General features: G+C 50.9%; 3 protein-coding genes across 3 annotated transcripts; 1 reads left to right on the top strand and 2 right to left on the bottom strand.

The window, feature by feature from the left end:
* Positions 1 to 3,598: 3,598 nt before the first annotated feature.
* LRP88_04230 (uncharacterized protein) lies at positions 3,599 to 4,302 on the bottom strand (the record flags this gene model as incomplete). The annotated part of the gene is made up of 2 exons (XM_083240806.1): positions 3,599 to 3,698; positions 3,752 to 4,302. The coding sequence occupies 2 exons, from the start codon at positions 4,300 to 4,302 to the stop codon at positions 3,599 to 3,601; spliced, it is 651 nt and encodes a 216-aa protein (XP_083103336.1).
* A 10,949-nt stretch (positions 4,303 to 15,251) lies between these two features.
* Positions 15,252 to 15,908, bottom strand: LRP88_04229 (uncharacterized protein; the record flags this gene model as incomplete). The annotated part of the gene is made up of 2 exons (XM_083240805.1): positions 15,252 to 15,706; positions 15,767 to 15,908. 2 exons carry the CDS (start codon positions 15,906 to 15,908, stop codon positions 15,252 to 15,254), a joined length of 597 nt encoding a protein of 198 aa, XP_083103335.1.
* Positions 15,909 to 19,605: 3,697 nt separating this feature from the next.
* Positions 19,606 to 20,277, top strand: LRP88_04228 (ankyrin repeat domain-containing protein; the record flags this gene model as incomplete). Its single annotated transcript, XM_083240804.1, has 1 exon — positions 19,606 to 20,277. One exon carries the CDS (start codon positions 19,606 to 19,608, stop codon positions 20,275 to 20,277), a length of 672 nt encoding a protein of 223 aa, XP_083103334.1.
* Between the last annotated feature and the right edge of the window lie 3,597 nt (positions 20,278 to 23,874).

Below are 23,874 nucleotides of genomic sequence, written 5' to 3'. Positions count from 1 at the left end.
AAGCCACGTCCCGGGAAAGCATCTCGGGCAGCGAAGTCTCCAGGAAGACAGACTAGGGTCGCGGGTGTCAGGGGGTTGAGCTACGGGTTTCCTAGGGTCTAGGGATGGTCAGGAGGGCACATCAGAGCGATGCTGAGCTGACTGCCCTACCTTCTTGACCAAGCGCTCCAAGCGCCTCTGGAGTACTCGCGTATCGATTTGAAAGAAGCGCAAAATTCATCAAGGTCATTCCGATAGGATTATCCTTGATGATCTTTGGCTGCGGCTGATCCCCTATAGCGGATTGGACAGATGTGGCTAGAAGTGGTAGTAATGGGTTACGGTCGGGAACGTCCTAACCCCTCGGCCGAACCTCATGCTGGACGAGACACAACGTAGCCCAAACGTCATGAGAATATGCCGCGTTGGGAACACCGTTTTCCCTTGCCGTCCATGGAGGATGGCGTGCTGGTCAAAGCGTCAGCCGACTCACGTGTGATGTGATGAGGGAGCTGTCTTCACGCAACCCCATGTACCGATACCCACTCTTCACCCTCAACTCACCATCTCAGATTGAGGATCAAGGGTGCTTGTGTGGGTCAAGGAGAGGTTCAAATTGATCTGCTTTTCCCCGCCTCCAGAAGGGTGGCACACAACTAGGGCTTATGTACCACCGCAGTCTTCTAATTACATACTAATTTAGCTGTCGGCTGATCCCGCTGCTGGAGTGCATCCAGACACTCACTCTCAAGCCCTGAAATTTTAGCAGAGCCTCACTCTGACATACCCAAAGGAAATGCGGCGCAGCCTGGCTGCAGGTAACACCCCACCACGCTAGAGTCATTGCAGTGCCCATTGCATCACGAGCCCTGCGGCTGCATGGGAAGAGACATGCACGAGTTGCTCGTATGCGGCTGAGGCTTGCGAATTATAAAGAGGGAACTCCTGGCCACTGAATCAGTTCTCAGCTGGTCGATACGAGCGCGTCATCCTACATGAGAGTGGAAACTCAGCTCCGTTTCAACGACCTCAAGAACTCGACAGGTAAATGGTTTCATTGAACCTCTTTCAGTCTTCACAATTCATAAACTCAACCAGATGTCATGTCAGCGAGGTCGGGATTGCGCGGCGATTGCAGTGTTTGTACACACATGTACAACGAACACAACTGATCCCGATGCACTGGGAGAGACAGAAAGAAGGTCGGCAAAGGAAAGCACGAGTAGGTCAAATGTAAGACATAGTGGTATCTATGCCAGAAGGGAGGCCATGATTTTATGGGAGACCGTAGAGACACCTACTTAGTTTGTCATGATTGTACTTCTCATCCGGGCGGGGGGCTCCTGGGACTGGCCCGGATGGCACCTACCCGACAGCCCACGATGCCCAGCCTTACGATGATGGTGGTGAAGAACAGTGGTTGTGGGACTCTACATATCAACGTTACTACTACATAGATGAGTATAGAAACATCACCTGGGCCGATGACCAGGGACAGTCGTCATCCTCGCGGCAATGAAACAGTGTGGCCATACTATGATTATGAGGATTCTCAAGTACCCTAGGGTGCACCACGACGCAGTTCTCCCACTCCACTGGCCTCCATCCCCACAGTTCGACGGTTCCCGTAAATCGTCGCGAACCGCATTTCTCTGGGGATAACGACTGAGAACTCGGCACCACACCGATAGCCGCCGGCTTGAGCATCATAAGAAAATGAGCCATGACACTTGCCCCTAGCCCTCGAAACAAGGAGCGACCAGACTTCTGGCCCACACAGCCTACTCTCAGACCCCGATATGTTTACCAGAGGAATCGTGTGCTGCAGAGCAGTCCACAGACGATGTCGTCTACCTCGGGACATCTCCGCTGCAGTCAGACCGCACGACGGATGAGAATTCAACAGCAGACATTACCACAGCCACCGGTAGAGCCCATAAGCCCAAGGGAAAAAGACCCAGCCGGCTCCACCACAAGGGTCCTTGCCGAGGACTAAAATCAGCCAGGGGAGGCAAAGGCCCATGCCACACGATGGTACCAGTGTCGATAGGGAACCAGAAAGTTAGGATAGGACACGCAAGAGGCTCCAACGGACAGGTGTATGGCTTTTTTGACGAGGCAGGCCGTTTCTGCCGTCGGGTTGAAGTCGACCGCTCTCGTCCAGACGCAGATCCCGGCCCGTTCATAGTCTTAGAGCCAATATCGCATGAACAGGTGGTATACCGGCGGCGGTATCAGAACATGTCAAATCGACGGGTGAGAAGCGAAGTTTATCAACGGTTGATGAAAGGGCCCATTGGTTCAATGCCCCAGGGGGAGATATAGTTGGTTTGGCCAGCGAGCTCCATTCATGCTTACGATCCCTTGTATCGTCTTGACATAGTAATGCAATTCAAGGCTTACAAGTGAAAGCTAAGTGTGATGAGGCCGCGACCTTGGATACACCCGTTCGTATCGAACTAGAATCTCGTCTACTTATTGAAGTAGCTTCCTGTCACATATCCCAGCCAACCCCAGAGCCATTTCCGGCCTAATAGCCAGCTCCATGCCCCCCTCCCAAGTCGCCGCTTCCTGCGCGCTTCTAACCTTCAACAGGTTTACCATATAACACACATCGCTTAATGCGGATCCATTGAATTGCTTCCCCATAACACCCCTCACTCTTTGCCGCTGGCCTTCTTCTGCCTCTTGCCCTTTCTCCCCTGACTATCCTACTCTCGCACCCTGGCTTTCCGTTTCCGCCTTAGTGCCGCAACCAACCTGCCGCTCTTCCATGCCGAGCTCAAGAGCCGCACCGCCTTAGCCCTTAATTCCCCTGCATCATATGTATCGTTACCTTTGGAGATGACAGGCCGGCCCAGCATCTGATACTAGGCATGTCGAATGACAAGCGGACCATAACTATGTCCGTCGTCTTGGCGGAATGCTCTTTGTTTGCTCGGTGTTAGCTAAATTAAATTTCTAAAATACTGGCATGCAGGGCATACACCTTCTCGATATATCGAAGACCAGGGAGCTCTTTCTTATATATCTCCTATCAAACAATTAGCATCATGCTCCTCCTTAGCAGGCCACTTACTCTGCGAACCTTGATATCACTGTTTTCTGTTTTACCCATCGAGTCATAGTAGAAGATAGACTCTTCCCTCTTATTGATTTCGAGGAGGCTAAAGTGGCTCTAGTTCTAGAAGAGAGGAAAGAAGCACACTAGGCGAGTTCTTGCCCCCACCTAACGGTGCCATTTTGCTATTTACTCTATTACCCTCTTAAACAGGCGCTATATTAAGCTATAGGCTTATATCTACTAATAGATTAAAATAGAAAAGCCAACATAAATAAACGCAAGTTTATTAGATAAGTATAGGCATATAAGTATAACCTCGTCGTTAAGCTATATCTTCCCACTTAGCCTTTAAAGCAAGTCTACGCTAAAAAGGAAGTTAGTGCCCTCGATAAGGAGCATATCGCTAGTGGTAGAGTCTTAGACCTACTTAGATAAGGTGCTAAGCTTAATATATCTAGTAGATAGCGCTGGGCTTAAGGATAATAGGTTTGCGCTTCTTAAGTTATGGCAGAAATTTTCTGGGCTTATCCTACCTATCTCTAAGAGCAATGCCACCTAGGCCTCTAGGAGCCCCAAGACGGCCATCTTCTTCGGGCTGCCTAGCAGCCCTCTGACCAGAGTATCTAATGTCGCTTCTGGGGAATGGACGAGTTGCCTACCACAGGTTAGTCAATCAGCCTCTCTTGAACACTCCAAGGGTGAGCATACCATGCATCCTTGAGCAGGATACCGAAGCCGAGGTCCTTCACCAGCCGCGACCACTTCCGTCCACGTTTCAGGTGCGTGCTGAGCCTCCTGCGGCGTCGTTCCCATCCCTCCTTACTGGTCTCGTCATTGGGCTTGGGGCCAAGGACTCTCGCCAACACTTCTTGCGTAGCCTTCTCGGGTGCCACAGAACTGCCGGCTAGCTTCTCTTGAGATGCGTACCATCTAGCCAAGGCAATCGCCGCCAGCGCATAGCAGATGGCCGCTTTTTTGCGCTCTCCATCAGCTGCCTCTAGCAGGGAAACCCACGCCGAACCGTACGACCACTGGGCCGTAGCCTCCGCCTCGCTTCCGAGAGAGTCGCGCAAGTCCTTATAGGTTGCTCGCGAGTTCCCCGGAAAACTGGAAAGGCGGACCTGCTCGTGGCTGCCATGGACGAAGTCATCGATGGTTTCATCCACAAGACGAAGGCAGCCTTGATCGATATTGTCTGTCTGCCTTGAAGAAGTTTCTCTTATGGGGTCGGTTGGAGAGGGTGTCTTTTCAGGAGGCATGGCTTCAATTCTCGGTTCCATGTCGATAGGCATGAAGACCGCGTTACAGAAAGGTTCTAAAGCCAGTGTGTCTTCCTCGTCCACCTTCTCAACGTGGATTAGCAGCGAATTCTTACCGCCGGTTGGCTAAAAGGCTGACTGCTTGTGGGCTGTGCGTGGCTTTGTGTCGCTGCTCGACGCCCTGTTGCGTCTATTGAGCACGATGCTGTTATTCTTATTCTCGGAAATGTGTGCTGGTTGGATAGAGTTCGGAGGCCACGTGGCAGGTTCAAACGCAACATCACCTTGGACTCTGACATCACTGCCGTCTTGGATCACCGGGCTCGGAGCGTTCCCGCACAGGCTGTCGAAATGATGGCAGAGGCTGCGAGCGAAGGATCGTATGCGGTGTTGTTCTCGGGCAGACCGCTGGCTCAGGGCCAACCTCAATCCTTGGTCGAGTTGCTCCCATTCGTCTCCAACATGGAGGATAGCATCGAGAACGAGAGGGAGGCAAGAACGGAGGGCAAGAGGCTCGAGGGAAGGGGGCTCAGGCCCAGCATGACCTTTCTCTGTCTGGTGGCTGGTGGGAGGCATTATAGCAAGAGCTGTTGAGGAAAAATGACGAGACGCAGAGGCAAGAAGGGAAGAAGATAATGGAAAAGAGAAAAAAGCGTCGCCTTCAACTCGGGGGAGGGCGTGGCCTTTATACCCGAGTCTCCCATCCCACCCTCTTTCAGGCCATGGTATCATGGCTTAGATCTGGGGCATAAGTGGCCAGACAGACCAACGACAGAAGTTTGCCCCCATGCCTCTCGTCACTTTCTCTGCCGCCGTGACCAGGGCTTACAGCATCTTAATACCAAGTAGCACTGCAGCTCTCCAGTGCAAGGCCATAAAGCAGACCATAGATGCCAGGCCCGCTTAGCCCCAGCGGCGCAGTTTCCCTCAGCCAACGATATTTAAAGAGAGCCCATCCTATAGGCTTAGAGTACCTAAGCTAGCAGCATCGGCAGGGGGATCATAGCTTTAACACAGAGAGTAATAAGGTGCAGGATATATGCCCGAGGATATTGGCCGAGATATGCTATGAGTAAGAGATAATATCGAGTTCAGTAGAGTATTAAGAGCTAGCGGAATCTCTAGATAGGCATCCAGGGGTAGGCGACTTAGCTTCGCCTGCTTTGCAAATAGCAAGGCTATAATTAGTTCTCTAGCATAGAGGATGCTATGAATTATAGGAGCACTTTAGTAGAGTCTAGTAACTAAAAGCATAACCGCGACTATTAAAATAATAATTATAGCTAAACTAACCTATATAAAACCTAAGACCTATAGCCTAGGTATAGTTTACCTAGGTATATTATAAAAGGTATAATATATATAATAAGCGAGTGCACTAAATAAGCGAGTGCATTAAAAATCCCTTATCTAATATTATCACTATTTAATTAATTAATTCCTCACAACTAGAGATATCTTAATTAAATAAAGAAGCTAGATTACTTCTTACACTTTAGGCCCTTTAAAATAACCTAGATTTAAAACTATAATAAACTATAAGGCTCTACTAGGTTAACTACTATGCCTTACGTCATCGGCATAATAGCATATAATCTCAACGCGATATTATCCCGAAATCACGCAAACTATCAGATCTAGAGGAATAGATTATTATTTAGTTTATTCTTAACCTAGATTCACGAGGATTTCCCCCCCGGCTATATAGTATAAAAGAAATAGCTGATTAATTGCTTGCCGACCGCGACGCGTCACTAGTTAGCGTGCGCTAGGCTTCAAACTTCGTCAAGCGATACCTAGACCTTAAGACGCGTTTTTTTCATAAATACGACTACCAGAGAGCTAAGTGCGAAGATCTAACTATTATCCGCGATTGGTTTCGGCTTATGGCGAATATAATCGCGAAGTACGGCATCCGATCAGATGATATCTATAACGTTGACGAGACTGGCTTTCTTATGGGCATGATTGCAAGCGGAATGGTCGTCATAGGCACAGAAAGGCGTGAAAAGCCAAAAGCAGTGCAGCCTGGAAACCGAGAATGGATTACGGTCATTCAGGCGATCAATGCGGAAGGCTGGCCGATCCCGCCGTTTATCATCGGTGCGGGCCAATATCATCTCGCTAACTGGTACCGAGAAAGCAACCTCCCGGGCGATTGGGCTATTGCGACGACCTAAAATAGCTGGACCGATAACGAGACCGGTCTCGAGTGGCTTAAGCACTTTAACCGGTGCACAACCAATCGATCAATTAGTGTCTATCGTCTCTTAATCCTTGATGGCCATGAAAGTCACCACTCTATCGAATTCGAGAGATATTATAAGGAGAATAAGATCATTAGGCTTTATATGCCACCTTATTCCTCTTATCTACTTTAGCCCCTTGACGTTAGGTGCTTTAGCGTGCTTAAGAGTGCTTATGGTTAAGAAATAGAGCGTCTAATTAGATGCTCTATAACCCACGTTTCAAAGACTGAGTTCTTTCCGGCCTTCTACGCCGCATTTTAAGCCACTATGACGGAACGAAATATCAAGGGGGCTTTCACAGGAGCTAGGCTTGTTCCTCTTAATGCGGAAAATGTGATCTCAAAGCTTGATGTGCAGCTACATACGCCAACGCCGGTTGAGGAGGCAGCTGAACCGTCGACCCCTTGGGCCTCAAGGACCCCAAAGACCGTGCTTGAGGCTGGATCTCAGTCTGAATACCTCGAAAGACGAATTAGAAGGCATCAGAGCAGCTCCCCAGAGTCAATTTTAGAAGCTCTACAGTCTCTTGCAAAGGGGACAAAGGCAGTTATGCATCGGGTAGCCTTATTGACCGCTGAGAACAAAGACCTTCGAGAGGCAAATGAGATACTAAGCCGGCGCCGGAGGGCAAAAAGAACCCGACTACAGAAAAGAGGGGTAATGACGGTAGAGGAAGGAAGGCAAGCAATTGATCAGATGGATATTAATGCGCAGGTAGTAGCCGAATCGTCGAGAAGTGGTGGTCAAGGGAGGTCGGCGCGACCGGGTATTCGGCGTTGTGGTGTCTGCGGCAAGCCCGGCCATAATGCAAGGACCTATCAGGTAGTGATTAAGACATCAGGGGAAGAGTATAGCGAGTAGTTTTAATTGATCAAATGGTTTATGGTGTTTTTATAGCGATTTCTATCTTTAAGGTAGAGATTTTTAGTGCACTTACTTATCTAGTGCACTCGCTTATCATGTACGTTACCTAGTAATTATTATATATCTTATAAATTTACTTAAGGGAGTAAAAGACCTAAGTTAATAAATAATAATAATAACCTAGATTAATTACTTATTTAAAATAAATATATTCGCGGGGAATAGATTCTTAACTTACTTATAATATAAAAATCCCCTATAAGGATAATATTATAAAGATCCCATATATAAATCTCATAGGGGGCCATGGTATCTTAGTCTTCTCTCTGGTTTAGATAACAAAAATAGCTAAGCTAGAGAGCTCCAGGATTACCCATGCCGCCATCAGGCACCGCCAGCGCCACTTCCTCTACCAGGCAGCTCTGCGCACGGCGTATACGACGACAAAGATAGGGACCCCGAATATTGACAGTGAGAATATTAAGTAGGCTTTAGTAATCTAATATCGAGAAAGGGACTCTATATTGATCCAAATAAATAAGAGGAGTTGCAGTTAGTGTGACAATATAATGATGAGGGGATTTAAGGTCTTATTTATGCCAGCGACCCGATCAGCGACCTAAGACTATAGAGTAATGGCTCTACTACGTCAGTCAGCGTGTGATTGATGAAACAAAAGGACCAACACGAAGATGGTGGTCTGCCTCCACTCCCTCGCGACTTGCTAAACTCAGGGGTAGGGGATCTTGGCCGACTGCATACGCATGCCGCGGTCTCGCGCAGACGTGTGGCTCATGGCCCGCTTCCGCCAGTAACAAGCAAAGCAGATTTAAGCTTTCTACCATAGTTATCCCCTCCGGCAACGCTAATGTCGTCCGTGCCAGAGGGCCGACGGTGGGTGGCCTGGTCGGCGCACTAGAATCTCCAAAGGGGAAGCAAGAGGCGGGGGAGAGGATGGTTCAGGGAGTGAAAGGAAGGACCTAGACAAGGGAGCAACTGACACATGCTCGATGTTTGGATCTCTCAGCGGGAGTATTTGAGGCCGGTTCCTCTCTGAACCTCGTCTTGCTTAGTTTGCTTGCTACCTCTATATCCCCCTATTTATACGCCGATATATCTATCTCGTAGTGAGACCCCATTGACTCCTACTTTACCATGCTTATACTAATGCCCCTTCTGACCCAGATTCAAGGAAGATGGCCAACGCTTGTGCCCACTCGTTCCGGATGATCAAGTCAGACAGCACTCTGATCCAGTGGGTTTGCCAGCACTGTCGCTCGGGGCCTCACTGGATGATTTTTGAGTGCACGTACTGCAAGCTTCACTTGTGCCGGCCTTGCACCCAGGCTTGAGAGGGCTACACCCAGACAGCTCCTCTCGGCTCAGAGCCACAGCTTGCTGAACTGCGAATGGCTTGCTGTCACAGTCACTATCTCAGCGGCTTCTTAGATCTGTGTCCCGTGTCGGAATGAAGATTTCCGTTGCGTGGGAAGCCTCCGCCACATACATACATGATGCCGGGCGAGTTTTTCTTTCGTGAATACTTGGCTATTACCCCTAGTTCAATAGACACACTACTCACTACTGCCACCGCCTTGCGTTCCCATCACTTAATAGTCATCTTCTACAACTGAATGCAATGCTATTCTAGAACCAGACTTTGCCTTGAAGTTGCTTGATTTCGTCGTCGAGGATTTCCTTCAGTCCTTCCTGGAGTTGTTGAAGACCTTTTCGTCTCAAAAGGGCATGACCTTGAGGTCATTGTAGGACCTAGTGGGTGGCATTTGCTGCATGTAGGTTGTGCTCTCGGCCGTGTTGCTGCCTCAACTGCTTCGAATGCGCTAGGCTCCCACTGAGTGCTTGATTGTGGCCTAATTGAGTTGGCAGCTATTCGATCAATATATTGACGAGGTTCAAGTAGTAATTGAGGACTCCCATTGCGGCTAAGATGCCAGTGTGTATGGAAGTGCTCTAGGCGAAGGGTTTGATCCTGCTCCTGTAGGGCCTTAAGTATATGAGCACAAGGGAGACCATGAGATCGAGAAAATGCGCCGGTGCAGCTCGGCAGGTCTTCTTTTGAGAGCAACGAAAGCTGCTCTTCAAAACTTGAATTACTAATGAATATCTCTAACATTCGAAATGACTTTAATTAAGCAGATTCCAGTAGGCTCTACTAGCTAGAGATAACAGGGTATATAAACGAGGCTCAGAAGCAGGTGTTGGGGTGGGGTGGAGGTCAAGGCAACGTAGTCGATGAAGGTTGAGCAATATGGTCTTGGAGCAGCCGCACGACTGCCGCGTGTCCGTTCGCGGCGGCCCCCCAGCCATCCTTGTCCGCCGCCTCGGCGTGGGCGCCCCGGTCGAGGAGCAGCCGCACGATGGCCTCGTGCCCATGCGCGGCGGCCCACCACAGCGGCGTCCGGCCATGCGAATCTTTAGCGTCGATATTAATGCTAACTTGGTCCGCCTTTTTCAAAATGGTTAATAACGCTCCTGCCAATCCATACCTCGACATAACGTGTACTAGACTAGTCCCTTCTGGCGGATAGTCATCAGAATATATATCCAATATTCTATAAATACGCACCCATCGTTCTATAAGAGTGTTTAATAGCCCTGCGAAATATTCCAGAAGATCCTCTTGAGGGACACTTCTAGCATCACTTTGCTTCGTATGCGCCACCCACGACGTCGTCGCGTAATGAAGGAAAGGAAACTTGGCCATTAGCTCCTCACGCTCGTAGTTGGTTGACTGACCAATCTCCTCCATCGCCAGGTAGCGTATACAACTCCTCGATAGACGGAAGTGTGCCATTCCGACTACGGTGTCGGGGTTGGCGGACTCATCTAGAGCCCATAGGCCCTTCTCGACGAAAAAGTCCTTGACGGTCTGGTGGATGAACTGGACTCGTCCAGAGCCGATAGACCCTTCTCGACGAAAAAGTCCTCGATGGACTGGAGACGTGACCTCGGCAAGACCGCAGCTGAGCGTCTGAACTCGCCTCTTCATCCCGTCGTCATCGGATGGGTAATCTCCTGCGCTCTGGCATTCAAACAGTGACCAGTATGGGCAATCGGCGTCGGCAACCATAGCCCATCGCAATTCGTCTAGTGATAAAGGCCGCGTGGCAAAGCAGATCCAATGGATGAGTTTCAGCGAGTCCGGGCTCATGCTTTGGATGAGTTGGCGGTATAAGGCATCGAGCTCTTGGGGGACTGAAAGGATGACGGCCTCAATCTTCTTCAATCCGGCACCTTTCCGCTCAAGGTCTAGAACTTGCTTCGCCACAAGCCACGCCCATAAGAAAAGTCCGTCGGCGCGTTTCGTGATCAAGTCCGGAATCGTGGATGATGTTCGCCCACGGAACGAAGAGAGCTTGCCTTGCACGAAAGTCGATATGTCCTTCCGGTTCTCTCTCTCTACGCATATTTGGAGCGCACAATCCACTTCCAGAATCGGGTAGTGACGGCACGTGAAGCAGATATGGAAATGTTTCAAGCCGATGGTCGGGAGCGTCTGTATCAAGGACTTGAACCCGTCGACTAACTCGACCGCACTCTCTTCACCACATTCGTCTAACGCGTCGATGAATAACCAGACTGGGCGAGTCTTCAAGACCTTCAGAAGCGTTGACTCCAAAAAGCGCTGCAGCTCGCGCGGATGCCACTGCCACTTTTCGCCCGGCTTGCCAACGGTTTCGCACCGTTGCTGGAAAGTATCCACAATATCTGACAGTGCGTCAGAGGCCTCTCTGAGCTGGTGAAGGAGCGAGCGAAAAAGGCCCAACGGAGTTCTTTGAAGGTTAGCACCGCGGTCGTGGAAGAAGAACGATAGGATTAAGTCGCTCTTCGTGATTGTGGGCGTTGCCACGACATCGCGTAGAACGTGCCCTAGCAATGTCGACTTCCCAGAGCCTGGCTTCCCTTTGATCCAGAGCAGGCCTCGATCACAAGAGGCCCAACGTGTATACATTTGGTGTCGAAATAGCCAGTCGCATGTTGCCTGTGCGGCGGTGTCGATGTCGTGGAACCGACTCTCTATATCTGGAAAAGCCAGCGATCTTAAGCATTCTCGTGATGGATCGAAGTGTTCATTTGTGCCTGAACGATATGGTGAGTTAAGAATCTCTATACTGTCGACGAAAAATGGCAAATCTCACCAAAATACACAGGCCCATTGATGGTGGGCCCATTGAGGTGGTTTCCAGGGCCTATGCTGTTGTTGATAGTACCGTCAGGAGCGTTGGATTGGTTCGCAGAGCCGTGACTGTTGAAGGATGAGCCCTGGGAAGACGGCCAAGCGTGTTCCGTCTCCTCCTCTAACCCACCAACCCGAGGCCTTTTGGCTCTCTGCATTGTCTGAGGCACGTTAGATCAATTGAAAACGACTGAGGAAGACGGAAATATGAGCGGAGTTGTATCAGGAATATGATCTATCCGAGGGCTTACTACGGCCTGTAGTTCCGGCTGAAGGAGGAAACGCAGGGTGAGAACCGGACTACTAAAATCTCTTTGTCTCAGTTGCGGAGCCAGATGCGCCAGCAGACACGAAGTCAGCTAGAAACGAGGACGACGAGGTCAGGCTGAGTCGTTGGCGGTCACTCGGGGCTGAGGGGGTGGGAGCGGCTGGCTGTCACCAATAGCCAATAGGGCTTCGCGAGAATGCGACGGCACCATCAGACGGGAGATACAAATGAAACTCGTGTCTTGAGAAGATCAAAACGCGCGCAAACTTCTGAGGGTTCGCTCGCGAGCCGAAAAATAGTTGGGCACTATTAGAAAGCAGGAAACCACCTCTGGTGTCAGATTGGGGTTCTAGGTCCAGACGAACCGCTTGAGGGAGCAGAGCCTCTATAATACTCTCGGGGCCACGACAGACACCAGCTGGTTCAACGGCTGGGTGGCGTCCGTTTAGGGGCAGCCAACCTAAAGCCGAAATTACACATAGCGAATTATCAAAGGCCAGTAGCCGCCGAGAACGGATTGGTGGCTGCGGGTAGAGGGTCCTTTCGCAAGTGGCCTGAACATTTTTGAGACGCCAAGCCACGACCACACATACCCAGCAAATGAGATGACGAGCGCTCTAAACGCTCTGCAAAGCTTCCAGATTCTCCGGCCAAGCGCTCAATCGCATCTATTGAATGACCTCCATGACATTCTTCGTCCCTCCAACTAATCAGAGAGCGCAGCGAGCCCTCCAGCAACTAGACCCTCCCTTTTTCTCTCATACCTCTCCCTCAGAATGCCTTTGATCTTTCCTCCGGTCTCCATACGCGGACTCTTCAGAGCACCTGCCGACACAGGATGAGCACTCTGGTCGTCGCCCGTCGCACCTGGACTTCTTGCGGCGACATGGCTCGCATACCATTCTGGTATTCTAACATCCAGTCGGGAAGGATAGTGTGGCGGTTGTGAACCATTTTCTCGACGCAGCCCGGGCTGGAAGAGTCGGGCGGTATTTGGCCATGCTGGTCCGGGGGTCATAGTTCGTCTCGCCACGATGCCGTCATAGGTCTCTCATAGCAAACTGCGCTCGACGGTAGCTCGGAGTATAAACGATGACTTCGGCGCCCAGGTGCGCTTCTTGGTCCAGGGTATTTGGAGATGGTGCTGCTATGGCTTTGATAGCCAGTTTAGCTCCGCTGGGCGATTGACCACCCCTTTTGATCATCACTTGTGTAGGCAAATGGGACCGGGCCGTGCCTAGTGCGGACCGGTAGTGAGCTGCTGCGGCCTAATGGTGGAAACAGCCAGCGTCGGCCGCGGAGCATCGTCTGGCCTGAGCTAATAATGCTTACTTGGACTTCGCGGCCAGCACGGAGACGGCCGGGCTTCTGGGAAACCTGGGCATAGTCACTCTAAATTATCTCCCCGCCTAGGCAAAGGGTACGCAGACGGTATAAGATAGATGCCAGGGATTGATGCCTTGTCGCGGGGCAAGGAGTCATCGCGCAGGCTTGTCTTCTAAGCGAAATGCCTGATTCGCGTCCTGCTACCCTGGGGCCATCGAACTTCACTAATCCCGGAGCGCATGGACGGCAAGATCGGGGCTCGGGCGTTATGCCATACTGCTAATAAAGGCTTAAAGAGTTGCCTGGACATTGTCGTTCTACCTTCCACTTATCTTACAACAACTGAAAACGACCACACATCGCAGACCAAAAACCAGGGTGAAGAGGAGGCTGCAGGGCGATAGCCACAACAAGGGGAGTTGGTTGCGCCGCAGCAGCCGCCACAGCCCGCGGGCATCCAGCTAGCATACCCGCTTTCCTCCCTCGCAACTTCAGAACTGCCACATTTCTTTGGACAATGCGTCATGCACATGATGACCTCCACCGACCCGACCTCCCTTTCCTATCGATTCTACAACGCATCGCTGATGAGGAGATTGCGAGCGAAATTTCCGTGGCGGAAATAGCATTAGACTAGCGATAATTCGCCAGAAATTCATCAACAACAGGAGATAAGTAGCGGCCACGGCCCGCCTGGTCCTCTATCGCACCACGACATAGACCTCCCGCCACCCTCCGAGAGCACTCTAGTTCCCTCCTTCCCGGACGGAGTTAAAGTTCTGCACGACTGCCGCGACGCTATAATCGATATTTGCTTTGTCCACGGTCTAACTGGCAATCGGGATAGCACCTGGACCGCCCATGGGCAGCCTAAACCTTGGCCCGAGACGCTCTTGCTGCCTAAGCTCAGTAGGGCTCGCATACTTACGTATGGCTATGACGCGTATATCGTGCGGAAATCGGTCGCATCGACAAATGGGCTGATCGATTATGCCGCGAACCTCTTGAACGACCTGTCGACCGATAGAGCCTGTTCTAATGCGTCCTCTCGACCGCCAGTCTTTGTTGCCCATAGCCTCGGCGGCCTCGTCTGCAAGGAAGCCATTCTTCTCTCCCGAAACAACCCCGAACCATATCTCCGGGGTATATTCGACTGCACTAAGGGCATCGTATTCCTAGGCACGCCTCACAGGGGATCCTGGATGGCCGACTGGGCTAGGATACCGGCTTCGGCCCTTGGGATCGTTAAGTCTACCAACAAGTCGTTGTTGAAGATCTTGGAGATAGACGATAAGTACCTCCAGTCCGTTCAAGATTGGTTCTGGTCTATGGTACGGGAATAGCAGAAGGCTGGCCGGGATCTCGAGGTTACGTGCTTCTTTAAAGAACTGCCCTTATCTGGGGTCGGAAAAGTCGTCTCTAAGGACTCGGCTACCCTTGAGAGTTATAACGCGATCAGCATCTACGCTAACCATAGCAATATAGTCAAGTTTAGCTCCGTGGACGACAATAGATTCAAAAGGCTACTTGGCGAGCTGATTAGATGGGAATCGCAAATCAGGAACTCAGCTGCCAGGCAACTAAGACGACCGATAGAAGAAGCCCCGATAAAAAAGTCGGCTAACTCGTCCTTTAACAACTATGGCTCCGGTGACCAACTCAACGCTCCTGGCGGTACCGTGAACAAGAGCACAGGCAGTGGCCCCCAATTCCCTGGCGCTGTTTTCCATGAGAGTGTCTCTTTTGGATCGCCCTCGCCACAAAATCCGCCCTCCGAACATTCGAAGTAACCCTTCACGCTATCGCAACGCTAGCTAGAGGCCAAGGATCAAGTTCTCGATAGCATGTCGTTCGTTGTTGACTGGGCCTTGATGTCTGGGTAGTGGGAGCAGGCGTTATTGTGCGTTTGGCACCATGGCTCGAAGACTATTAGTTCCTCGACCGCGTTAGGATTAAATAAATGAATCACGGCAAGAATCGCAAAACAATGTGAAAAATTAAGCTTATGTCGGATTTGATTCGCAGCCACCTTGATCGGCTCTGCCTAGGTATCTTGAGGTATATGCTCTCGAGAGCCCTCCTTGCCAAATTGGACTGACCCAGAGAAAGTAGCCCCAGGAAATTGGTTGCCACTGCCTGTGCTCTTGTTCACGGTACCGCCAGGAGCGTTGAGTTGGTCGCCGGAGCCATAGTGATTGAAGACGTCGTCAGTCTTTGCCTTCGGCAGGGACGGCTCCATGTTGCTGAGGCGGTCGATGGCACCACGTAGTCCCTCAACATGCTTCTGGATGGCGGGTATCTCGCCCAGTCCGCAAACATCAGTTGCAATCCCGATTACCAACTGTTCAACTGTCCTTCCTTTGCTTCTCTTTTGAACGGCCTCCTTGTAGGCTTCCTGCCTTTTCTCAGGCTGCGCATCAGCGACAGCCAGGAAGATAGTCTTGCAGATATCGGCTTTGGCATAGCACTCTTGCAGCGACTCCAGAGTCTTCTGGGTCACTCCCTGGAGTTCGGCTCAGGATTCTTCAAGTGCTTGCTGAATAAGAGGAAGAGTTCGACCAGCTTCGTGAAACGCTTCCTGCAGAGTGGTGTCTTCCTTCACCTCACCGTGCTCGTCGGCAGCCGAGCTGAGGGCCTCGATAGTGCGCTTAATACAGCGTGTCACAGCGTTTGACAGAGTTGAATCCACGGAGGCAGTCATCTTGGAGATGTACTTGGGTGGTGGGTGTTTTCCTGAGTGTTGATACGGGAAGTTGATGATTTGGCTGTGGATTTAGGTAGGGCTTGGTGAGCGCTGAGCTGCACTGTCTCGTTGAGTGTTGGTCAGAAGCTCGTAAGGGCACGACGGTGGACTATTGTAAATATGCTGTTGGCATAAGTGACTTGGCAGCTGAAAAAGCCGGCGCTTGTAGCCGCCAGCCTGATGATGCAGATGGGGGTTGTGGGTAACGAGGGCCAATTACCTCACTGCGAAGGATTTGCACTGCCACCGGCAAGATATGCACGTAATCAAATATGGGGATGGGTGAGTGCTACTCCGTATAGCTGGATGTTCTCAACGCCATCTGCTTTGAGTACCTTACTGCCCTGTCGCCCATTGTCGGGATGTTTTATAACTTTAGGGATCCCCTATTTTAAATAGTTGGCTCGCAAGTTGTCAGAGAATTTCCTAGAAAGAAGTATATAGAGCTGAAGGCTCACCGTACCAGCCTCTCGTGACTTCGGGACAAAACCAGCAGACTCGTATCTCACCATAATAGCCTACCGCTCATCAGTGGCATTATTGAATAACCAACACCAATCTGTATCAGCAACTTATTAGTCAAATCATAAAAGCCTCGTTTCACCTGCGCACCTCGATTCTTTCCTCTTCCCCCATTAAGTTCTCAGGTTCCCTGGTGGGTGACAATGAAGGAAGTGAGTTCGTCAACGACTCGGCAGACCGCAACAGCATCTTCAGATGCCATCAACTTCAGTGACTAGCACGAAGGATTGGAGAAGCCTGGAGGTCCCCAATACCAAGTCTTTGAACTGCACCCGGTTGCGTCATCTCTCTCAGCAGGACACAAGAGCCCTCGCTTGAAAGTACAACTTTTGCCGCCATAATGCGAAACTAGCATCGCATTGCAGTGTGCTACTTGGGTCCCAACCCTCAATTTTCAACCCCCCGTGCTCTCCAGTCAGGAATCAGGAGCATCCACATGACCATATCTCCCAGTGTCGCTGGATACATGTGATGTGGCTGCAGCTTAGCAGCACAGAATTGGCTAAGGACATGCCCGATGCTCGAAAATGGTAACTAATTGGCTCATGGTGTGATATTAGAAAAAAGAGGTCAATGGCTACAACATCAAACTCGGGCGATGCGACGAATGGGCGCAGGCCGGTGTCTAAGCCACCCTGCACATCTTTCAGCTGGAACGGGCCCGTCCACCTGTTGTCTCGGTTAGTACATTTGCCGTGGCCTCGATCAACTCGTTTTCTTCTGACGCCCCAATCTAACGTCAGAGGTTCTTTCCTATTTCCCAAACATATTAAACTATTCTTTGGCGAGCAAGCGAAGTCTCTACATGCTGTGCGTGTTTTGATCTTAAGAAGACTAAGTCTCATCTGTATACTATCACGTTTTCGTGAAGCACTATTGGTGACAGCCGCCCGCTCCCAGCCCCCTCAACCCGCCCGACCTCGTCCTCGTTTCCAGCTGACTTCGCGTCCGCTTGCATATCTAGCTCCGCAGCCGATACCAAGATATTTCGGTAGTCTGGTTCCCACCACGCATCCCCTCAATCAGCTGGAAATATAGGCCATAATAAGCCATCAGGCAGATCAAATTTCTGGTACAAGCCCCCGCATCTTCCCGTTTTCGACCTTCTTCAATTGATCTATCGTGCCTTAGACAATGGAGAGATCCTCAGGCGAGATAATTCCGCCACAGGAACGGCCTCGGACTGGTGGGTTACAAGGGGAGACGGAACACACTGGGCCGTCTTCCCAGGGCTCGTCCTTTAATAGCTACAGCACCGGGGACCAATTCAACGCTCCCGAGGGCAACCAGAACATCAGCAAAGGCCCCGGCAATCAATTCCCTAGAGCCACTTTCCACGCTCCTATGTATTTTGGTAAGAGCAGGCGTTATTATTGATAGTTTAGAGATTATTAACTCACTATATCGTTTAGGCACAAAGGAATACTTCGACTCATTACGAGAATACTTATGATCGCTGGCTTTCCTAGAAATAGATAGTCGGTCCTATGATATCGATGCTGCTGCTGAGGGGACGTGCGAGTGGTTGCTTCGACATAAAACATATAAAAGCTGGTCCTCTTGTGATCGAGGCCTGCTCTGGATCAAAGGGAAGCCCGGCTCTGGGAAATCGACGTTGCTACGATACGTTCTGGACCATGTCATGGAAATACCCAACACCGGAGAGGGAGCCTTAATCCTCTCGTTCTTCTCCCACGGCCGTGGTACTGAACTCCAAAGGACGCCGTTAGGCCTCTTCCAGTCTCTCCTTTACTAGCTCCTCAAGGAGGTCCCTGACGCACTATCAGACCTCGTGGCTACTTTCCAACAACGGTGCGAAACCATTGGCAAGCCAGGCGAAAAGTGGCAGTGGCATCAGCACCAGCTTCAACGCCTCTTCGAGTCATCACTTCCAAGGGTCTTGGAGACTCGCCCACTCTTGTTGTTTATTGATGCGTTAGACGAATGTGGCGAAGAGAACGCGGTGAACCTAGCCGAGAATTTTAAGTCCTTGCTCCATAGTCTCCCGCCTAGCGGCTTAAAACAATCTCACATCTGCTTCACTTGTCGTCACTACCCGATCCTAGACTTGGATGGCGTGTTTGAAGTATGCGTAGAGAAAGAGAATAGGAAGGATATATCGACTTTCGTGCAAGATAAGCTCTCTTCGTTCCACGGACGAACAGCATCAACGATTCCGAAATTAATCACGAACCGCGCTGACGGCGTTTTTATGTGGGCGTGGCTTGTGGTGAAGCAAGTTCTGAGCCTAGAGCGGGAGGGTGCTAGGTTAAAGAAGATTGAAGCCGCCACCCTTTCAGTCCCCCAAGAACTCGACGCTTTATACCGCGACCTTATCCGAAACATGGGCCCGGACTCACTGAAGCTCATCCAGTGGATCTGCTTTGCCACGCGGCCTTTGTCGCTGGATGAATTGCGATGGGCTATGCTTGTCGACGCCGATTGCCCACACCGATCATTGTTTGAATGCCAGAACGCAGGAGATTACCCGTCCGATGACGACGGGATGAAGAGGCGAGTTCAGACGCTTAGCCGCGGTCTTGCCGAGGTCACACTATCACCGGACAGCAGCTCAACGTCTATTGGCTCGTTATTCAGAACGGTCGTGCCGTCATCCCATGCGCAGGTTGTCCAGTTCATCCACCAGTCTGTCAAGGACTTCTTCATTGGGAAAGGCCTGCCAGATCTAGACAACAGCGTGACATCGACCGATGCGACAATCGGAATGGCACACTTCCGCCTATCTAGAATTTGTATACGCTACCTAGCGATGGAGGAGATTGATCGATCAACAAACGACGGGTTTCCTAAGCTAACAATCGACTTTCCTTTCCTGCATTACGCCACGATCTCGTGGGTTACGCATACGAAGCAAAGTGATGCTAGAAGCGTCCCTTAAGAGGACCTTCTGGAGTATTTCACAGGGCCATTAAACACTCTTATGGAACAATGGGTGCGTATTTATAGAATATTAGATATATATTCTGATGACTATCCGCTAGAAGGGACTAGTCTAGTACACGTTATGTTGAGGTATGGAGTGGCAGGAGCGTTATGGGCCATTTTGGAAAGGGCAGAGCAAGTTGGTATTAATATCGATGGCAAAGATTCGCATGGCCAGACGCCGCTATGGATGGCCACCGAGCGTGGGGACGAGGCCGTCGTGCGACTGCTCCTCGATCGGGGCGCCTACATTGACGCGGCGGACGGGGAGGGCCGGACGCCGCTTTCAAGGGCCGCCGCGAACGGGCACGAGGCCGTCGTGGGGCTGCTCCTTGACCGGGGCGTCTATATTGACGCGGCGGACGAGGATGGCTGGACGCCGCTATTATTGGCCGTCGCCAATGGGCATGAGGGCGTCGCGTGGATGCTCCTCGACCGGGGCGCCCACATTGACGCGGAGGACAAGTGGGGCCAGACGCCGCTATCAAGGGCCGCCGCGAACGGGCACAATGCGGTCGTGGGGCTACTCGACCGGGGCGCCTACATTGATGCGGCGGACAAGGAGGGCCGGACGCCGTTGTGGTGGGCCGCCGCGAGAGGGCACGAGGCCGTCGTGCGACTGCTCCTCGATCGGGGCGCCTACATTAACGCGGCGGACGGGGAGGGCCGGACAACGCTATCAAGGGCTGCCGCGAACGGGCACGAGGCGGTCGTGCGACTGCTCCTCGACTGGGGTGCCCACACCGAGGCGGTGGACAGGGGCCGGACGCCGCTATGGAGGGCCGCTGCGAGAGGGCACGAGGCGGTCGTGCGGTTGCTGCAGGTCCATATTGCTCAACCTTTGTCGACTATGTTGCGCTGACCTCCACCCCATCCCACCACCCGCTTCTGAGCCTCGCTTATATATCCTGGTATCTCTAGCTGCTGGGGCCTACCACCGCTTAAGTAAAGTCATTTTGAATGTTGGAGATACCCATTAGTAATTCAAGTCGATTAGTTTTCCTCCATGTTGGTCCCATTTTGCCATTTACATATGCAATTACCCAGTGTCACGAAGAGTGCTTCAGGATATTCGATCAGTGCTTGCGCCGAAATTTGCTGGCAACATCCGGGTCTCCGCTAAGCATTGACATCTTAAGCTTCCTGGTTGATTAAGAATCGCTTCGTCTTCTCAAAATGGTCTGCTATGACACCGTCTTCGTCCCTTAACACCTCAGCCCCAGCGTTTCCACACGTGAGCCTGATCATCTCTCATCCTGTCTACACCGTAATCCGGCGTAAGTGCCATCGTTCTGGTAGAATGGTTTACTCTAACCTTGAGCCAGGCTTACTCTGTTGGATTCTTCCAGTGTGTCACATAGCCACACGGCAACGGGTGTGCGAGAGGCGGTATAGTCTCGGGTAGAAGTCGATCACTCTCGTGGAGTTGCAGACCCCGGCCCGTTCATAATCCTGAAGCCAATATCGCATGAACAGGTGCTATACCCTCGACGGTATCAAAATATCTCGAGTCGACAGGCGCGAAGCAAGGTCCATCAACAATTGATGGAAGGGTATATTAGTTCAATGTCCCAGAGAGACATGTAGCTGGCTTAGTTGACGAGTACCATTCACACTCGCTGGCGCTGCATAGGCTCACGCCTCACACCTATCTCGGCGTCGGAGTTGCTAGATTTCATAGGAAATTGACAATTCTAAATTCGTCTTTGTCTCCATCTGGGACAGTAACGGAGTCAAGTTCAATTTAGACATGCTAGGGAGATCCAAGCTATTCAAAGTCCATTGTGCGACTATAAGCATCGCCTAGCACCTCCTCTAACTTATTTGCCAGCCAATCCTTCCCCATACTCCTTGCAAGCTCAGCTTATATACACAAACCATCCCCAACCGTGAGATCCTTTGCCGCTCCTAGGTAGAAAAGGAAACAAATAGTCTGGCACGACTCCTTTTCTGGCTGCTGTAGGGCGTACACGATCGGCGTCGCTCCATCCTTATCTTCAATATCGGGATCAACCTTTGACCCTTTCATGAACTGTTCCATCTCCTCCTTAAAGCCTCGTCTCGCTGTGGCATGGGGGCTGCTAATGTTTAGTGAGCAGTTCCGCAGAGCTCCATTTCCCAGAAACATTCGAGCCAGACGACGGCGTCCGCAGTAGAGAGCGAGGGAAAGGGCGGTGACGTCTTGATCCTTCTTGTTGAGATCAGAGGCGTGCATGGGTATGGTGATAATGTCTTCTTTCCCATAAGCGTTGGCGAGATGCATTGGAGTGGCGGAGAGGCGCGTACCATCTCGCTGATCGTCGAGAGGAAAGATGGTGAAGGGAAGGGTTACTTGCTCATACACATTGCTGGCACATTGAAGGTCATTGATGAACTTCTGAGCCAAGTCAACGAACAACACCACTCGTCCAGATGGCTGATGGTTGATGAGCTCGTCTCTGGCGGCGGCGGTGGTGGTGAAGGAGGAAGAAACTGGCGATGGAACTTGGGGGGGTGCGAGCTGTTGTCACAAGCTGGAAACTAAGACCTTAACCCAGAGACTTGTTTATTTATTGGTAAAGTACGGTGATATTAGACTCATGAGTACGTTGGCCGTATGCGAGTTATGTGATGATTTATAAAAAGGAGACTTTGATTCAGAGAAGGCTTTACTAGCGTCAACTGCCACATCCAGCATACCCGTAGGGGCATGACCATTGGACATGGGCTACAGCAAGGGGGCCATGTATTGGCCGGATAGGTTCAGGTTGTTGTCACACCCCAGACAGCAAGATGTTGACCATGAGACTGGGTTCACTGATTGGTCTCCGATGAAAAATCGCATTCATGTACAGCCTCTAACTAAGTATATGTTGTCTAATATGGTTCTCAACCTCGTCCATCCACGAGTCATCACAAGGCAGACCAGATCTAATCCTATCCTCAACAGTCGTAGAGAGATGAACACACACCCTCAGGAGGCTTGCAGGGACGCAGCCGAGGGCTGTAGAAGCCAACACTTTGAATGTAGAGTTGTCTGTCTTGCTGTGGTCTTTTCTGTTCAGTTGATTAGCCCTGAACCAACTAGAACATACGATACTATATACACAAATGTCTCGGCCACGTTTGAGTAGATTGCTAATAGGAATACTGACGGTCCTATAAGCTCTTCCCAGCGCCCACCGATCCGCTTACACTCCGATATCTTGCTCCTTGTTGATAGAGCTACTGGACCCGCACCTTGAGCTCCGAGATAGATATCGATTGCTAGGCTAGAGTTGACACGGCCACTGATCGACGGGATTAGCCCGACTTTTCTATCGGCTTTGACTCTGCCTTCCAGTGCCCCGAGGAATCTCGACAGCTGCACATAGCCGAATCCGGACGGTAAGAATTCGCCTTCTCTGCCGGATATTACGTTGTTTAGAGCGTTAGCCGCCGTAGACACGTTGAGGTTTATGACCGGCACTTTGGGTGAAATCATTATCTTACGGAGAAGGGACTCCCAAGCACTAAGGGTTTATCTCCAGGTTTAGCCAAAGTATTCCATCGCATCATCCCTAATAAATTTAGGAGAAAACGATATAGTTTGCGTCAATGACCTCTTTCTTTCGGCTCTTTTCCTAATGGTAGTGCGACTACCTAGATGAGTGTTAAACAAATGGGCCAGAGACGACGACGTTGACAAAGTTGGCATAGTCTTCAGAATTGACTTATACGAGTTGCCATCGTTCTTGCGTCTAGCTCCCTGTAGTCTCGTTGCTGCATTCCGAGGATGTCCACGCGCCATGGTGTGCGCTTTGGCGGTCATCTGTACGAGACCAGAAAAACTCAGACCTCAACGACGACCGACCCGAAGGAATGACTTTTACAAATGGTAGCCATGAATATATAGTGATATCGTTCCTACTTTTCGTTCAAAGCAAGCATTTAATTTCAGCGTTTTATTTTAGCATCGCCTGCAAAATATAGTTACACGCCGGAATCTTTCAATGCTAATAATAATAGTAAAGGCAATATTAAATTTGATCCCGGGAGCTGGAGTGTGTGAGTGGGGGGCCCGAGTGAGGTGAACAGGTACTCAAGCAAGCGACGAGGTACTGGACTGAGGTGCGGGTGGGGGGCTCCAGCGGTGGTTGAGGAAGTGCTCCAAAGTGGTGCGGGTGGGGTGCTGCAGGAAGGTTAATGGTGAATGCTCCAGAGAGGCCTCAGTGGATGCTCCAACGAGACCTCAGTGAAGGCTCCAGCGAGGTATCAGGCGCGTCAATGGGTGTTCAGTAGGGCGCTCTAGGGAGGGTCAGCGGGGCTTCCAGAGAGGTGTCAGTGGGTGCCCCAGCCAGGGCCCCAGTGAGAGTACTCTACTAAAAGTAGCAGGTCATAGTTAACACGAGCGAATTTTAACGCCCATCGTATAAGGCGAGTGATCTTAGACCGGAACATCGAAGAACCTATCTAGACCAGGGCTGGGTTACCAGACTAC

This window comes from Fusarium phalaenopsidis (assembly GCF_050370095.1).
Source record: "Fusarium phalaenopsidis strain FUZ10S chromosome Unknown contig_32290, whole genome shotgun sequence".
Lineage (NCBI taxonomy): Eukaryota > Fungi > Ascomycota > Sordariomycetes > Hypocreales > Nectriaceae > Fusarium > Fusarium phalaenopsidis.
This window is presented reverse-complemented; position numbering and strand designations above follow the sequence as displayed.